We start from the raw sequence: 17201 nt of genomic DNA on the forward strand, positions 1-17201 counted from the left end.
CCCTCTGCCTGGTTCTCTGTAACTTCACTTCTCACAGTGGGGGAACCGCCGGAAGGCCCTCGGAGCTGGACTTCAGTGTCCAGGCTGAATGATGGGGTTGGAGACACTCCTTCGGGTATACAGGGCCGAGTCCTTTGAATGCGTGGTGTGAATGTGGCCTGACAGAAACACATGCTGCTCTTAAGAGCCAATCTTCGTAACCTGCTGCTTCGGTCCACCCAGGTGCATGCTCACATCATCAGCCACCTGAAGAGAGAGATGCCGTCTGTCTTTGGCAAGGACAACAAGAAGAAAGCGCTGATTGCCAAGCTGCCCGTCATCTTCGCCAAGATCCAACTTGAGCATCACATCTCGCCGGGCGATTTCCCCGACTGCGACAAGATGCAGGTGAGGGCAGTTTCCTTGTCTCCCATCGCACTCATCTGAAGCAGCCATGATAGGCAAAACAACAAAAGCTTCCCTGTACTAGATCGCATCTCCTTTACTTTTTTGCCATGGCCCTCACCTCAGGATCAGGGGTAGGGAATCTGTGTCCCTTCCAATGTTGCTGGTGGTGTGCAGGCAGAATGCTCACCTAGTGTCATGGGCTGCTTGGATGCAGAGAAGGGGTGGGAGGCACCAGCTGGGGAACCCCCCCAGGGGAAGAAGGCTCAGAGCCAGGGGATGAGTGGTGGGATGACAATGAGTGGCCAGAGGGAGAAGACAGGGAAGAGGAGGTGTCAGAAGCTGAAAAGGTAACAGGGTTTAGTGAGCGGGAAGAGGATGTGGCAGAGAGCAGTCCAGAATCAGAGGCAGAAGCAGAGGCTGGAGAGGAGGGAGGTCAAGAGGCAGAGATGAGTCAGGCTGCTGAAGAAGCCAGGGGGTCTCCCCCTCCTTCTGCAACAAGCTCCCCTCTCTCCTGGTCTCCCAGAACCAGAAGAGGCATGAAGAGGGCAGAGGAGAAGTTAGCTTCATGCAGGCACAGTCTCAGATTGCTTGGGGAAAGCCCTGGAGAGGAGGGGACTTAGGCAGCTGTGAGAAGGCCTTCACTCTCAGCAACTGCTTCATGTGGGCAAGACCTACTGGAGATGAGTTGCTTTGCTCATTAGGCCTAGCACTCCTGTGCAGATCCTGTTTTTGCTAATAGTTAACTCCGACTTGCTCAGTGTGATTTACTGCTGGCTTGCTCCTGTCACCCAGCTTCAGGGGTTCAGCATCACTTAATGTATATAGAATATAGCATTGTATTTCAGTTCAGACAGGCAGGAGTGCCACAGGGCTAGTCCCATAAGCTATGTCACTTCCTCCTCTCCCAATTCTTTCTAGGAGATGCTCATGGTGCACGACTTCACCAAATTCCACGGGCTGAAGCCGCGCATGGTGGATGCTCTGGACGAACTGCTGACACTGGACATTGCCAAGCTGATGCCCCTTCTGCGCCAGGAGGAGGTGGAGGTCCCCGAGCAGATTGTGCACGGCGGTGCCTTCGAAGGCACCCGCAACGGCCCCTTCATCGAAGGGGCGACTGAGGGAGCCTACGAGGGCATGGACGACGACGAGTGGGTTGTGACCAAGGACAAGCCCAAATATGACGAGATCTTCTACAACCTGTCCCCTATGGATGGCAAGCTGAGCGGCACCAAAGCCAAAAACTGGATGGTCGGCACCAAGCTGCCCAACTCAGTCCTCGGCAAGATCTGGAAGCTCAGTGACGTCGACCGCGACGGCATGCTGGATGACGAGGAGTTTGCTCTTGCCAGCCACCTCATTGAGGTCAAGCTGGAGGGCCATGGCCTGCCCTCCGACCTGCCCCGCCACCTTGTGCCGCCCTCCAAGCGTCGGCAGAAGGGGTCGGCAGAGTAAGGAATCTCCCCAAGCTGGCCTCCATCCCTACGCCAGGCTTGAACTGCTCCAGTAGGCCCTGGTTTGGCGCCGGCTTTCCGTTTTCCGCCCATATCTGGCTCAAAGCCCTTGTGAAGGCCTCGTTCTTGCACAGCATGGCAGGTCCTGTTTCCTGCTCCCTCCTTCAAGCCAGTAACCACTTCTGCCTTCTTCTTTGTCCCTACCGGACAGGCTTCAGTTCCTCACGTAGGCCTTAATTCTCCAAGCATCGTTTCAACTACTTCAGCTGGGCTCACGGTCCAGGTTTCCACTTCCTTCTCCCAGGCCTAGTTGGGCCAGTGCGTTGGTCTTCACTCGTGCCGTACTTTCCTTTCGCAAAAAAAGGGTTCCCTGCGGCAATGCTGCAATAGTTATCTCACGCTTGAGCTACCTGCTTCCACAGCACCAGCCTCAGACTGTTCTGTTGCTGCTCGCAAATGAAGAGAACCTTGACCCAAGAATCTTGACCTTTTTTTCACTGGGTCTTGGCCTTGTTGCCAGCTCAGACTCCAATGTGTGCCCTTTTCATTCCTCTGGCTCCATTAGAAACCTTCTCTACGTTGAACCTCCTTAGCTGGACACCTCAAGACTGCTCGGGTACATTATTCTGGCCGGGCCTTATGGACAGCGACTGTCAAAGGTTTCCTGGGTGGCATTTTGCTGCCGGCATTACTCCATCAGTCAGGGTGGGGGGGCGACGTGAGGCAGGAGTGAAGGAAGACCAGCAAGGAAAAGGACAGAAACATCAGTCCACACTCAAGTCCACGTGCAAAACTGACCAGGAAGCCTTTAAAGAAATCAGGAAGAGAGTATCCATTGACCCACCCTGGCCTACTGCCATCAGTAGGCTTGGTTCAACTACAGTGTCCTCTTTTTAGAGCAAGCTTTGCAGAATGAATGCTCGCCTAGCAACCCTTACATGCCAGAGTACAGGACCCTCTAGGGAAGGGCTATAGCTCAGTGGTAAGGAATCTGCTTTGCATGCAGAAGGTCCCAGGTTCGATCCCCGGCATTTCCAGGTGAGGCTAAAGAAATGGATTGGGCTTGTCATTTCACAGATAGTGTTGGTGGCAGAAGAGAGCTTTGCCTGGGGTTTTTTTTCCATCCTTGCAAGTGAAAATTATGCCTTGGGTGTTTGTTGGCTTGGGAAAGCAAAGTAGAAACCATGGGCTAGATAGATAAACCAAGTTAAACGAACTCCCTTATTTTCCATTGGAGGGATGCCCCTCACAGCGAGAGCCTGCCTGGAATGTGCAAAACCCCTCAGGGAAAACAAGGAGAGTTGGGCCAGCAGGAAACCAGCAAATATTGGAAGTGCCCCCTGGCACTTCTCAAGAGAATGCTTGAGGTGGCAGCGTTTCAAATCCAGCCTTTGAGATGGCCCCCTTTGCAGACCAGGGAAGCAAAAGCGTCTTCCACCTGGAGACGGGATTAAGAGCGCTTGCCTCAGTGAAACAGGCATTTCCCCCAACCACCCCACTTTCTGGGAAGACACTTGCAGAAGCAAGAGCTTATTGGCGAGTGCCTTCCCAAGTGTTATGGGGTGTATTGGGGATATGGGGTGGAAGCTCCTACACAGGAACAAAAGAGGTGGCGAAGGCCACCAACCTGGGTGGCTTTAAAAGAGGAGTAGACAAATTCATGGGTGAAAACGCTGTCTATCCCCCTCAGCCATTATAGCCGTTGCTACCTCCCCTCTCATAGGCAGTGTGCATTCAAATACCACTTGCTAGGAATTGCAAGGGGGGGGGAGTGCTGTTGCAATCTGGTCCTGCTTTTCAGGCTTCCCAAATTGGCATCCAGTTGGCCACTGTGAACCCAAGATGGCCCACTGATCTGATCCAGCAGGATTCTTCTGATCCTCTTAGCAAGCTCTGCTTTAGCCCACATTTGCTGCGTTCGAGCCAGAGCCGGCCCTACCAGTAGGCAAGAGGCAAAAACCTGGCCTTCATGTTCACAGGCCAGATTTCGGGTGGGTACCACTGAAAGGCGTCGTCATTTGCTTCGTTTGTCGTTAAGCTTTTCATCATCCCTGAGGCAGGCTGCCGCTCTGTTTTCTCAGCCTCAGAAAACCAAATGGCTTGGAGCCTTCTCTGGGCTCAAGTAGGGTCGTTCCCTACGGAGGCCTGCGACACGGTGAGGAAGTTTGCTGCCGTCCCATCCACTCCCCAAAAGCCTCTGCTGGCTTTTGAGAAAACACACCTCAATTGCTTTAGCTGCCTGTTTGTGCTGACTACTAAAATAGCTTCCATTCCTAGGCCTGAATACTGCCACACCCCAAGCCCTCCTGGGATTTAGCTTCCTCCAAACATCATGCTTTTTCTACTGGCCAAAGGCCAGGTAGAGGCCTGGGTTTACCTCACAGCCAAGAAGATCTCCATCCATTGGCAAGGGTGAGGTGGTTGAGAAAGTTGAATAAGGGCTGGTGTCCAGATGGGCAGTCTATGGCTTGAGGCTTGCATTGGACTAAGGCAGCCGAAGTTGGGAATCGGGGAGCAATCTGCTTCAGCTTGCACTTAAAGATGAACTAACCTAATCCGCACGCCCCAAAACAATATGCAAACCAAAAACGCAGCCACCCTTTGAAATTTGCACTTTTCTGTTATCCAGCTAAATAAAAAGATGAACGTGTTAGCCGAGAGGCTGCATAGAAATGCATATATTACTGAAAATAACCACAAGGCATATTATTTATATCTGGGGAAGTTGCTTGCAAAACAACTGCGCTGGCTTGGCCTGATGGGAGTTGTAGTCCAAAACATCTAGAGGGCACCAGGTTGGCGATGGCTGCAATTACGCAATTAACATAGCACGGGGTTTTTGTGTTGCAATTTCGAGAGGGCTGTCTGAGTTACCCATCTGTTGCACCAAAAGCAAAGACAGAATATTGCACCACAACTTAAAGACCAACTAATGTTGTTATGGCACAAGCCTTTCTGGAATCATGAATTTGTGAGTCTCTAAGGTGCCACAAGGCTCCAGCCCCAACCTTTATCATGCTCCCCTCCAGCAAACTTCCCCACCACCAGCAGCTGCTTTTTATGTAACGAAAACCATGCACATTAATTGCTTTCATGCAATAAACTTCGCTGTCTTGTTTGGTCGTCAGTCCATGCATTAGCAGTGCCAAAGTTTTGCCTTTTTATTATCCTAACACTGTGCCTTAGGCTCACCATCTTACATCATAGCTGCATTTCTACCCAAGCTGCAGCCTGGATCTCTTCTGCAACTGATAGAAAGCCTGCCCTTTGGTGCTAGCTCTGATCCGAGGGCCCTCTTTCGTAATTCTGTCCAGACCTCACCCCCGTGCCATGCACCTCTGCAAGCCTTTCCCCTTGCTGAGAAGACCAAAGTAGTGTTCTGCCCACACTTGATGCTTCCAAGATGCTCCTTTTGACCTGGGAGCATGTCATAATGACCCCGTCTAGAACATTGTAGATCTGCTTTGGATTGTTGGGGTTTATACTATCTTGGCTTCCCTGCAAAGGACACTGCGGGTTGTCAATCGCTTAAGGTGCTGAGAATGATCTCCTTGAAGATCCTGTCGCAGACCTACAGTTCCAAGGGGGAGAGGAAGTGGCAGGTAAACCAGTTCAAGCCTGTCGTGTAGACATGGCCTCTGTGTCTCAATCAGTAGGACTAAAACCGGAGAACCAGCCATAGAGACAAGTAGGGGGTACATGGTTCCCCATCCTCTTTCTTAGGTGCAGCTAACTCCACTATGGTTCTCCAGAGGACTGTGAAGCACTCCCTGGCAGGGCTGTGCATGTTCCATGTTCAAAATTCAAGATTTGCACATTCAGTCTTTGGAATATATTGCGCCACACACTGAAGAGCTTACGCCATGGGTGACCAACCTTTCAATGTGATATCATCTTTACAACTATTACAGGAATTGTAAAGGATGCTTGTCCCTTTAAACCTGTAGACCTTCAAGCTGGACCTCCTGCCCCCCCCCGGTGGTGTAGATGTTCTGGTGTTGAAAGGTTGTCCCCCCTTGACCTAAACATTGGCTGTCAGCTGTCTGTGAGTCCCCTCAAGTATCGTGGCTGAGCTGCTGTTATGTCACAGAATGTGCGTGATCATTAGTGGTTAGAGGGGGCTATTTACAATTTACGTGGTTCTTTTGAGAGAGATGTCTGGTTCTGTGGAAAGAGTTGTGGGAATGAGGTTCAGAAGAGATGTCGATTCCACATATCGCTTCAACATATCAAGTCTTCTCTGCAAGTTTCTAATGATGTATATTTGCACATATATGCTTCCATACTTTTCCTCCTGCTAATTGATTTCCCCCCCTCCCTCCCAAATCATTGGAGTTCAAAAGAAGAAAGTTAGAGGAATGTGAAAGAACTCTAGGAGGCGAAGAAACTCGGAGAACTTTCCAACCATTTATCTAAATTCATGAGGTCTAGCAACTTGCTTTAAAACAAGTATGTACACCAAAGAATCGCGAGGTTCTCAAATGTGTAGCTCTTTGTTGGGCAGCAGATCCTTTGCTGGCATGTCATCCTTTGGGCTGGGTGGGACACAAACAACATTCCTTTCATTCATTGCATTACTTTGTCAACAAACTTTTGCCAGTAGTCGTGAAGTTCAAATCTGCTTCCCGGCCTCTCCAGCTGTGTTTTCGCAGTAGCACTTTTTCTTGTCAAGTTTGCTCTCATGTGAGCACTGTGTGTAGGGAATAACTGTCACTTTTATTCCATCTGCATTGCTTCATGTATACCGGTACCTGCTGGGCTCAGATCCCTCCCTCTTTCACTGCATTTCAGCTGCACACTCGAGATTGTTTGCCCGCTCCATTCAGCCTTATTGTTACTATTGCAAAAGCCATGTGCTTATTATTTCACATCAAAACAGCAGCATTTATCTGCCTACTTTGCTTGCTGTTTGCTTTAGGAGTGACTAGTCGCTGACTTTGGATAATTCTAAATTGGGTGAAACAGACAGGGAGCAGAGAGCGTGTAACCGACATTCAGGTGGCCTGGTTCTGGTGGAAGCTGTGTGGCACTTACAAGACCAAACAGGTCCCTAGAGTGTGCTTAGAAAACCCCTTGGCCCACTGGTGCAGCTGTAGGTTCCCCATCCTGTAGGCAGGGCCCTCACCCCTTTATTCTTAAAATGCCAACATCTGCAACCAAAGACTCCAAACTCTGCACCCAGAATAGATGATGAAAGCCACCTATACAAAATATGAATATCCTTATGCGTGTGCATATACTGTTTCGCCCAGTTCATTCTGCTTCCAAACTGTTCCCAGCAGCCCTGCATTTGCAAGGTCATTCCCAATCACCTTACTGCAGAGGCAAGGGCTGATCTGCATCCCAGGACTTTGCACCAGCAGAGCTGCCCTGGGCTATAAAGGGAAGACAGCTCCACATCAAACCTCAGGATCAAGGCCAGAAGTTTGATTCCATTTTTTTTGGGGGGGGGATCTAAGGAACCAACTGTCTTCACTGAGACCTCCCTGCTGGTCTTGATGCCCTTCCTTGGGAGACCCAGGTGTGCAGAGGACCCCCTGCTGCTTCTGCAATGTGCCTTTGTCACTGTAACAGCATTTCAGCCTAAATAAAACAAGTTATATTTACCAGCCGGAGTTTGGCCTACTTTTCCCGGGATCTTGGTGCTGTGTGCCTGTGTGTGTCTAGCATAGGGCTTACAGGCCCGGCTCATAATAGACCCCCGGTGGCGCAGGGCACCATGACGCCGGCCCGCCAGGAGGGCGCCGCGAGCTGCGCCCGCCCGCTGGCCGGCTGGTCCGCCGGTCCGCTGCGCAGCTGCGCCCACCTGCCCACCGCGCTGGGAAACGGGGCGCGCCAGAGATCGCGCTGTGTCTGCCCGCCCACCCGCCACGCAGCAGCACCGCACCCACCCGCCCACCGCGTTGGGAAACGGGGCGGAAGGGCGCCGGAGAGATCCGGCGCACCATGGCGACAGGGGCGCTTAAGACGGCGCTGAGGGCTTATATGTATTCCCTCACATTGGTGTGATAGTTTAGCAGTGTGGTATTCATTTTTTTACGTTTGTATGCTACGGTGCGGCAGCTGTGGCCTGGGGAGAGTCTCAGGAGCCTTATTATTATTATTATTATTATTATTATTAACCATTTACACCCCGCCCATCTGGCCGGGTTTCCCCAGCCACTCTGGGCGGCTCCCAACAGAATATTAAAATCACGATAAAACATCAGACATTAAAAGCTTCCCTAATCAGGACTGCCTTCAGATACCTTCTAAAAGTCAGATAGTTGTTTATTTCTTTGACATCTGGTGGGAGGGCGTTCCACAGGGTGGGCGCCACTACTGAGAAGGCCCTCTCTCTGCCTGGTTCCCTGTAACCTCACTTCTCGCAGGAGGGAACCACCAGAAGGCCCTCGGCTCTGGACCTCAGTGTCTGGGCTGAACGATGAGGGTGGAGACGCTCCTTCAGGTATACTGGGCTGAGGCCATTTAGGGCTTTAAAGGTCAGCACCAACACTTTGAATTGTGCTTGGAAACGTACTGGGAGCCAATGTAGATCTTTCAAGACCGGTGTTTTGTGGTCTCGGCGGCCGCTCCCAGTCACCAGTCTAGCTGCCACATTCTGGATTAGTTGTAGTTTCCAGGTCACTTTCAAAGGTAGCCCCATGTAGAGTGCATTGCAGTAATCCAAGCGGGAGATAACCAGAGCATGCACCACTCTGGCGAGACAGTCCGCGGGCAGGTAGGGTCTCAGCCTGCGTACCAGATGGAGCTGGTAGACAGCTGCCCTGGACACAGAACTGACCTGTGCCTCCATGGACAGCTGTGAGTCCAAAATGACTCCCAGGCTGTGCACATGGTCCCTTAGGGGCACAGTTACCCCATTTAGGACCAGGGAGTCCCCCACACCTGCCCGCCCCCTGCCCCCCAAAATGGCACTTCTGTCTTGTCAGGATCCAACCTCAATCTGTTAGCCTCCATCCACCCATCCTCCAACCGCCTCCAGGCACTCACACAGGACCTTCACCGCCTTCACTGGTTCTGATTTAAAAGAGAGGTAGAGCTGGGTATCATCTGCATACTAATGAACACCCAGCCCAAACCCTGACGATCTCTCCCAGCGGCTTCATATAGATGTTAAAAAGCATGGTGGAGAAGACGGAACCCTGAGCAGAGGCAAAGGGGGCTGCTGAAATTTGAGAACTCCAAGTCCGCCACTGTTTCCCCAAAGAACCCTGGGAACTGTAGCGGAGCCCTCCCGGAGCTACAGTTCCCATCAACCTTTAACAAGCTCCCTTGAAGGAGCATCATGTCTTTCTTCTACAGCTGCACCATTATCTTCCTTGAGAGAAACCAGAGATCTGCAGGACTTGTCCAGTACAAATGCCCTGCTTAACTAAATTTCCGCTTAACGAAAGGATTTTTCGAGCGGAGCTTGCCTCGCTAGATGAATGCGTTTTACGAAAAATTCGTCTAGCGAACCGCGGTTTCCCATAGGAATGCATTGAAATTCAATTAATGCGTTCCTATGGGCCAAAAAAATAGTCAAAAAAAATTCAGTGCTTTCCTATGGGATTTGCTAGACGAATTTTTCGCTATAAGAAAAGACCCGTGGAATGAATTAATTTCGCCTAGCGAGGCACCACTGTACAAAGCCTTGGGGGGAAGAAATTTTGGAGACCCACGTAGCATTTCCCCCCTCCATTTGGCAGGGCATGGCAAGTGTCCCCAGCCCGTGAGTCACCCGCTGGGCCCCGGCCAGAACACTCCTCGCCAGGCCAAAGGAAACTTTCACATTCCTCTCCCCGCTGCCAAAAAGAACAGGCGGTACCGAGCTGCTCAGTACATGGAGATTCCACAGTGGGGGTAGTGCTGGGGCAAAGCCCCTGCCCGACTAAGGAGGGCAGAGTGGGTGCAGTTTGCTAATTTAAGACTAGCAGCCCATCGTATTGAACAGGGGCAGCTCTGCAGATAACAGTTTGCATGATTTTATTGACTTAATAACCTCATAACCCATAGCTCAGGGGCCCTCCTGCTCATTCTGCTGAGTGGGGCTCTGGATAGGTGCCCTAAAATCCTGCCCTGATGCCTCCACAAACCCAAGACGGCCCCTCCAGATTGCAGTGCTACCAGGCCAGCATTTGCAAGCTCAGTGACTAGCCAGTGTCTCCCACCTGGCAGCCACTTCTTCCCTATGTCCAATGGGAGGACCGGGACCGAGGGCCAGCACACACATTGGCTGTGCACATACCATAAATTTAAAACGCACACAAGAAAAGAACATCAGGAACGGGGGCTTGTTAAGGGTGCTGGGTATTGAAATTCTGTGGTGGGCAAACTACGGTTCCCATGATTCTTTGTGGGTGTGCTTTAAATGTGCCTTACATATACCGTATGGTGTGCATGCAAGCATTATGGGAGCGCTGCAAGTGGCATGATTTAATCACCAGCGCTCCTTTGGATTGGGGTGTGGACATGGTTCACAGCAAGATTTAAAGGCTCTAGCAGATATTAAATACAGTGGTACCTCGACTTACGAATTTAATCCTTTCCGAACGGACCTTCGTAAGTTGAAAAATTCGTAATGTCGAAGACAATGGGGGGGGGATTTTAAAAATTCGTAAGTTGAAAAAATCCTATCTAAACCGCATCCAAAATGGTGGATGGAACTCTGTTTGTAACTCGAAACATTTTTAAGTCGAGTCATTCGTAAGTCGAGGTACCACTGTATTTTAAATACATGAAAAACAAGCCTAGTGTTATGTTTAAGAGATATTATACACACACAACACACACAACACACACACACACACACACACACACACCAGCCCTGCAAATCAGTCTGCAAAAATAAGGAGCCTTCACGAATTTCTGCAACCCATCTGCTCTCACATTATTAATCATTTGTGGCCCACCCACCCCCAGAACCACCACCTTCTCTGCCTGATTGCTTGGAAGTGATCATTATTCACCATAGGCGACCAGGCCAGAGGGTATTTATACTAACATGGATTTGAATCTCCATATGACCAAAAAGCATGCAGGAAAATAGGGGACGGGGCGTAATCCACCATTCAGGTTTGTAATATATTTCTACTATTTATGTACCAGTCAGCTAACAAACAAACTCAAGTTCCTAAGAAGGTTTACAGATAGTGGAACAGTTTTAACTGTGTAGCTTCCCCAGAACAACAGTGTGATCTAAACCACTGAGCCTCTTGGGCTTGCCAATCGGAAGATCGGTGGTTCGAATCCCCACGACGGGATGAGCTTCCGATGCTCTGCTCTAGCTTCTGTCTACCTAGCAGTTCGAAAGCACGCCAGTGCAAGTAGATAAATAGGTACCGCTGCAGCAGGAAGGTAAACGGCATTTCCGTGCGCTCTGGTTTCCGTTATGGTGTCCCATTGCGCCAGAAGCAGTTTAGTCATGCTGGCTACATGACCCAGAAACCTGTCTGTGGACAAACACTGGCTCCCTCGGCCTGAAAGTGAGATGAGCGCCGCAACCCCATAGTCGCTTTTGACTAGACTTAACCGTCCAGAGGTCCTTTACCTTTTTACTTATACTGTAATCAATATAAAACATTTTATGGTTCCACCACATTCAGAACAGTAAAAAGGGAAATGAACCCTAAAACCCGAAACAACTATCAGCTGATTCCAGCTAATTTCCAAAGATCAGCTGCAATAGAATCATAGAATCATAGAGTTGGAAGAGACCACAATGGCCGTCCAGTCAACCCCCCCTGCCAAGCAGGAAACACCATCAAAGCATTCTGCTTAAAGCCTCTGCTTAAAGACCTCCAAAGAAGGAGACTACACCACACTCCTTGGCAGCAAATTCCACTGCCAAACAGCTCTTACTGTCAGGAAGTTCTTCCTAATGTTTAGGTGGAATCTTCTTTCTTGTAGCTTGAATCCATTGCTCCGTGTCCGCTTCTCTGGAGCAGCAGAAAACAACCTTTCTCCCTCCTCTATATGACATCCTTTTATCTATTTGAACATGGCTATCATATCAAAAATGTGTTTTACAGCTTCTGTGCATAGAGCGTTTCGTAGAAAGAACTCGGGATTCCTGGATCTGGACCCTCAATTGAATCCAATCAAGTGAGTGTGGATTCAGTGAAATCAATTGTTACCTAACCCCAATTCAGTGGTTGTCTTTCGACCTGCTTAGGAAAATATTTTTGCAGCACAGCATTTGGTCCCCCTTAATAAAGGATTTCCCTTCTTTCCTGCGTTGTTTCTTAAACCCTGCTGTCTCCTGCTTCCCTGACTGCGTTTCCAAGTCACTGCTTTTGATTTTGGAACAGAAGTGGAGACACAGAGCGAGCGGCTCCCAACCCTTGCTCTGGGTTCTACCCACGCATAGAAAAGGGGTGCGAACAAGGTCGGGGCTGAGACCCAGAGCATTTCAGGGGTCAGTGGAAAACAGATGGTGGGGCAGGAACGGGGTGGGGGTGGGGAAAGAATGAGTCAGAATTAAAAAGGTGAGTCAGAAAATTGTGGAGGAAGCCAAGCACATTTGTGTGCGCGCTTCTATGGAAAGTGTGTGGCCGAGCGAGAGAAGGGGACACAGGGAATGCCAGCTTCTGCACTTCTAGCAGAAATAATACGGCAGAACCCGGGAATGAGGAACATATTCCAGCCTGGGGGCCGCATTCTCTTCAGAGTGACCTTGCGGGAGCCACATTGCAATGGTGGGCGGGGCCAGAGGCAAAGTGTCAGAGCTACAGGAGCACAACAACCTTTGCAAGGTGAGCTAGTTTCTGCACACACTTGGCAAGAAGCACTACCAGCATTCAAGGACTCATTCCAGCCAGATTTTGTAAAGGTACTTGAAGAGGGGGGCTGTGGAAAGCTGTGGGGCAGGAGAGAGTGTGGCCTGCAGAAGAGAGGCCCGGGCATCTTCATTCCAGTTTTAATTTGCATACCGCCTTTTTACATTACTATACGGAAGGCCGTTTACAGAACAAAAATATACAATTTTCTGCATTTAGCTCTTGGGCCTCCTGGGCCCCAGGTAGTAACCCACCCTGCATTGGGATCTCTCTTCAAAATTTCTTACGCCCTAGGTATAAGCAGTTATAGAATCTGTTATAAGAACTCTAAGGTCCCAAATATAAAATAAACGTTCATAAATGTACAAGGCAAACACATACATAAGTATGTGTCTTAAATAGTAGGGGGGGGGCAATATTGAAGCCATTTTGACTCTCCCAAACCATTTTGACTCTCCCAAATTGACCTCACACATTTCTCTGCAAGGAGGAAGGAAATGGGAAAGCCTCCCCATTGTCTTTTGCTTACCTGTCTTAAGGGTATCTGAAGAAGTGTGCATGCACACGAAAGCTCATACCAAAATATAAACTTAGTTGGTCTTTAAGGTGCTACTGAAGGAATTTTTGTATTTTGCTTCGACTCAGACCAACACTGTCTACCTACCTGTAACTGTCTTAAGGGTGTATTTGTGCATGAATAGGGTGAGCCTGTGACCTGGTTTCAGGAATTAAAAGTATTTACCATCACAAAAGAATGCCCAGGCTGCCCAGGTAAAGCAATCAGTGACCATTAACCAGTGCTTTTTTTTTTTTCTTAAAAAAATGTTTAGGGGTACTCTCATTTTCCTACTCATATTTAAATACTGCCCCTCAATGTGGCCAAACATAGATTCACAAAATGTTTAGGGGTATGCGTACCCCTGCATACCCCCAGAAGAAGAAAAAAAGCACCGCCATTAACAAATATCCTGGCAAACAGGATTTCTGCTGTAGCTCATCCTCTTCTGTGATGTATGTATGATGTGTTGCGGTGGTTTTGAGCTACAGGGTGGGCAATTTCAAAAGTCTATATCAGGCACCCCCAAACTCGACCCTCCAGATGTTTTGGGACTACAATTCCCATCACCCCTGACCACTGATATTGTTAGCTAGGGGTGATGGGAGTCGTAGTCCCAAAACATCTGGAGGGCCGAGTTTGGGGGTGCCTGGTCTATACAAAGGGCTTGTGCACCATTGTTCTGGGTTCCTCCTCCCTCCTGCGTGTGGCAGTGAGCACCCTGTTGCAATAGTTGAATAAAGATCAGGCTTACTAGCTTCTCAATATTCTCTGGTTGGCCTCTGCTATTTTCTCCTTCCGATAGGGAACCCACTTAAGGACTCTATACGGGCTCTTGGATACCCCATAAGGGGAAAGGAGCAGATTTCTTTCTATGACAAATCATAGAATCGTAGAATTGGACGGGACACCGAGAGTCATCTAGTCCAACCCCCTGCAATGCAGGGATCTCACCCACAGCACTCACTGGATGGGCTCGAACCACAAACCTTCTGGTTAACAGTCAGATGCACTGAGTAATTGGATGCCCCCCCCAATTCCTCCATGAAACAGCAGGAAAGAACTGTAAACTCATATACTGACCCAAATGTTGTCATTTTATTCCAGAGGTCAGCAACCTTTTTCAGCCGTGGGTTGGTCCACCATCCCTCAGACCATGTGGTGGGCCAGACTATATTTTTTTTGGGGGGGGGGAAATGAACGAATTCCTATGTCCCACAAATAACCCAGAGATGCATTTTAAATAAAAGGACACAGTCTACTCATGTAAAAACATGCTGATTCCTGGAGCGTCCGCGGGCTGGATTAAGAAGGCAATTGGGCCACATCTGGCCCACAGGCCTTAGGTTGCCTACCCCTGCTTTACTCCCACATTCTTTCCTGGAATTAAAAAAAAAACATGGAGATGAGCGCTAAAGATGCACTACGGTATATATTGCATCAGTTTTCTGGGAGCAGCTCTTGAGTCGTGTGAAAGCTCAGAAATTAGGAGTTAGGGAAACATTGGGGAATAAACTGCCGTGTGAATAAAGCCAGGGTAATTTTTAATTTTTTTTTTGCTTTCCAGTTCCCCAAACACTAGGAACCTCCTGACAGCGTTTAGGGTAAGTTGCAGTTTGAGAGAAGAGTGCTGGACTTTTACAGTGGCTTTGGGATCTTGTATTTATTTATACGCTGAGCAGACTTGCGGAAGGGTGCAGGAAAAAGCACACACACCTGCTGTGCAAATCTCAAAGCGACATCAGGACTCTATAAAATTTGCCAACGAAACACATCATCTCCCAAGGAACCTCTACTTTTTGCAGGATTTGTGAGACCACTGATTGGTTCAAAATTGGGAAAGGAGTACGACAAGGTTGTATATTGTCTCCCTGCTTATTTAATTTATATGCAGAATTCATCATGCGAAAGGCTGGACTAGATGAATCCCAAGCAGGAATTAAGATTGCTGGAAGAAATATCAACAACCTCAGATATGCAGATGACACAACCTTGATGGCAGAAAGCGAGGAGGAATTAAAGAACCTTTTAATGAGGGTGAAAGAGGAGAGCGCTAAATATGGTCTGAAGCTCAACATCAAAAAAACCAAGATCATGGCCACTGGTCCCATCACCTCCTGGCAAATACTGTAGAAGGGGAAGAAATGGAGGCAGTGAGAGATTTTACTTTCTTGGGCTCCTTGATCACAGCAGTCACGAAATTAAAAGACGCCTGCTTCTTGGGAGAAAAGCAATGACAAACCTAGACAGCATCTTAAAAAGCAGAGACATCACCTTGCCGACAAAGGTCCGTATAGTTAAAGCTATGGTTTTCCCAGTAGTGATGTATGGAAGTGAGAGCTGGACCATAAAGAAGGCTGATCGCCGAAGAATTGACGCTTTTGAATTATGGTGCTGGAGGAGACTCTTGAGAGTCCCATGGACTGCAAGAAGATCAAACCTATCCATTCTTAAGGAAATCAGCCCTGAGTGCTCCCTGGAAGGACAGATCGTGAAGCTGAGGCTCCAGTACTTTGGCCACCTCATGAGAAGAGAAGAATCCTTGGAAAAGACCCTGATGTTGGGAAAGATTGAGGGCACTAGGAGAAGGGGACGTCAGAGGACAAGATGGTTGGACAGTGTTTCGAAGCTACAAACATGAGTTTGACCAAACTGCGGGAGGCAGTGCAAGACAGGAGTGCCTGGCGTGCTATGGTCCATGGGGTCATGAAGAGTCGGACACGACTAAACGACTAAACAACAACAGTGAGACCACACACTGGAAGATATGTATGTATCGATTATCGAGGAGCACACTGAAATAAAACAGGGATAATACAGCCACGTATGAGTCTGCACAGAAGATATGCTAAGTCTTATCCCTCAGTGCAGCAAGATACTGTATAGAGAAGTCCCTCCAGTGAAGTCTCCAAACTTTCAATCCCAAACTGTTAGTCAGGCAGTCAACGCAACTGGTCTCTGCAATTATGATAGAGCACAATTATGTTCCAGATAAAGAAAGGCCTCAGGAAACTTGCACCATATTGCAAAAAAAAAAAAAAAATCTGTCTGGAGTCTCCTTCCCTCTCTGGACCAGTAAGGGGTGATGAGTCAGATTGCAATAATCCATACATTATGGTATCGCAAGTCCAAGTAATCTCTTCCATTTCTGCAAAATGCACACATCTGGTTGTCCGCTGTAACTAGTTGCAGCTTTCACGTGTTTCCCATTCCGTGCAAAACAGATAGCACAAATTATGAGGGGTGTGTGGGGTTTGTAGGGGTGGCTGGCATTACGTTTAATGCCCCCTTCCCCCCCCCCCCCGACGCCACGGGGATTACTTTTGATTTAAGCAGCAGTGGGGAGCCTGTATCTTCCAACTGGCGGATGGTGCGGCATGAATACCGAGGGGAAACATCCGCCAGCCCTCAAACTGCTGTGAAAACAGTTAGCAGTGTTGGAAAAACACACTCACCACCCTGGCCTTTGCCAGCCACACCCAGCACCCGGCCCCTCCAGAGCCCAGATGGACTGGGACAAGCTTGTCCCCTAGTGGCTGCATGCAAAACTGACAATGCACATACATATGTGTGCATAGTACTTGGATTTATCATATACCTCAGGAGTAGGGAACTGTAGAATCATAGACTTGAAGTTGGAAGGGTCACGAGGGTCATCTAGTCAAGCCCCAGCCCCACATTTTCTCCTCGCCCCAAAGAAAGAACAACCCTATATTTATCCAAAAACATAAAATACCAACCCTCCTTCCGCTTCCCCATTGTCTGCAGCCACTGAGAGCCCTCTCCTCCTCCGTGAATTTGTTCAGTCCTCTTTGAAAGCCAACCAAGTTGGTGGCCATCACTGTCTCCTGTGGCAGGGAGTTCCACTGTTCCAACATTCAGATTCAATGGATGTCCAGGAAGCTCTAGCGTTATGAGAGAGGGAATAAAACTCTCCTCCACCCACTTTCTCCACCCCGTGCCTAACTCCATGCACTTCTAATCATGCCATTTCTTACCCGCCATCTCTCTCTAAACACAAATCCCAAATGCCGCGTCGCTTTC

The 17201-nt window shown here is 49.0% G+C and overlaps 1 protein-coding gene across 1 annotated transcript in view; it reads left to right on the forward strand.

The window, feature by feature from the left end:
* The window catches only part of EHD2 (EH domain containing 2), a 40201-nt gene extending 32751 nt beyond the window's left edge, over nt 1–7450 (forward strand). The window contains exons 4-5 of the mRNA XM_035118042.2: nt 223–387; nt 1306–7450. Coding sequence (XP_034973933.1) covers nt 223–387; nt 1306–1842 — 702 coding nt within the window. The 3' untranslated portion in view covers nt 1843–7450. The remainder of the gene's footprint in view (nt 1–222; nt 388–1305) is intronic.
* Nucleotides 7451–17201: the final 9751 nt, after the last annotated feature.

Source organism: Zootoca vivipara, chromosome 6, assembly GCF_963506605.1.
Source record: "Zootoca vivipara chromosome 6, rZooViv1.1, whole genome shotgun sequence".
Classification (NCBI taxonomy): Eukaryota; Metazoa; Chordata; class Lepidosauria; order Squamata; family Lacertidae; genus Zootoca; species Zootoca vivipara.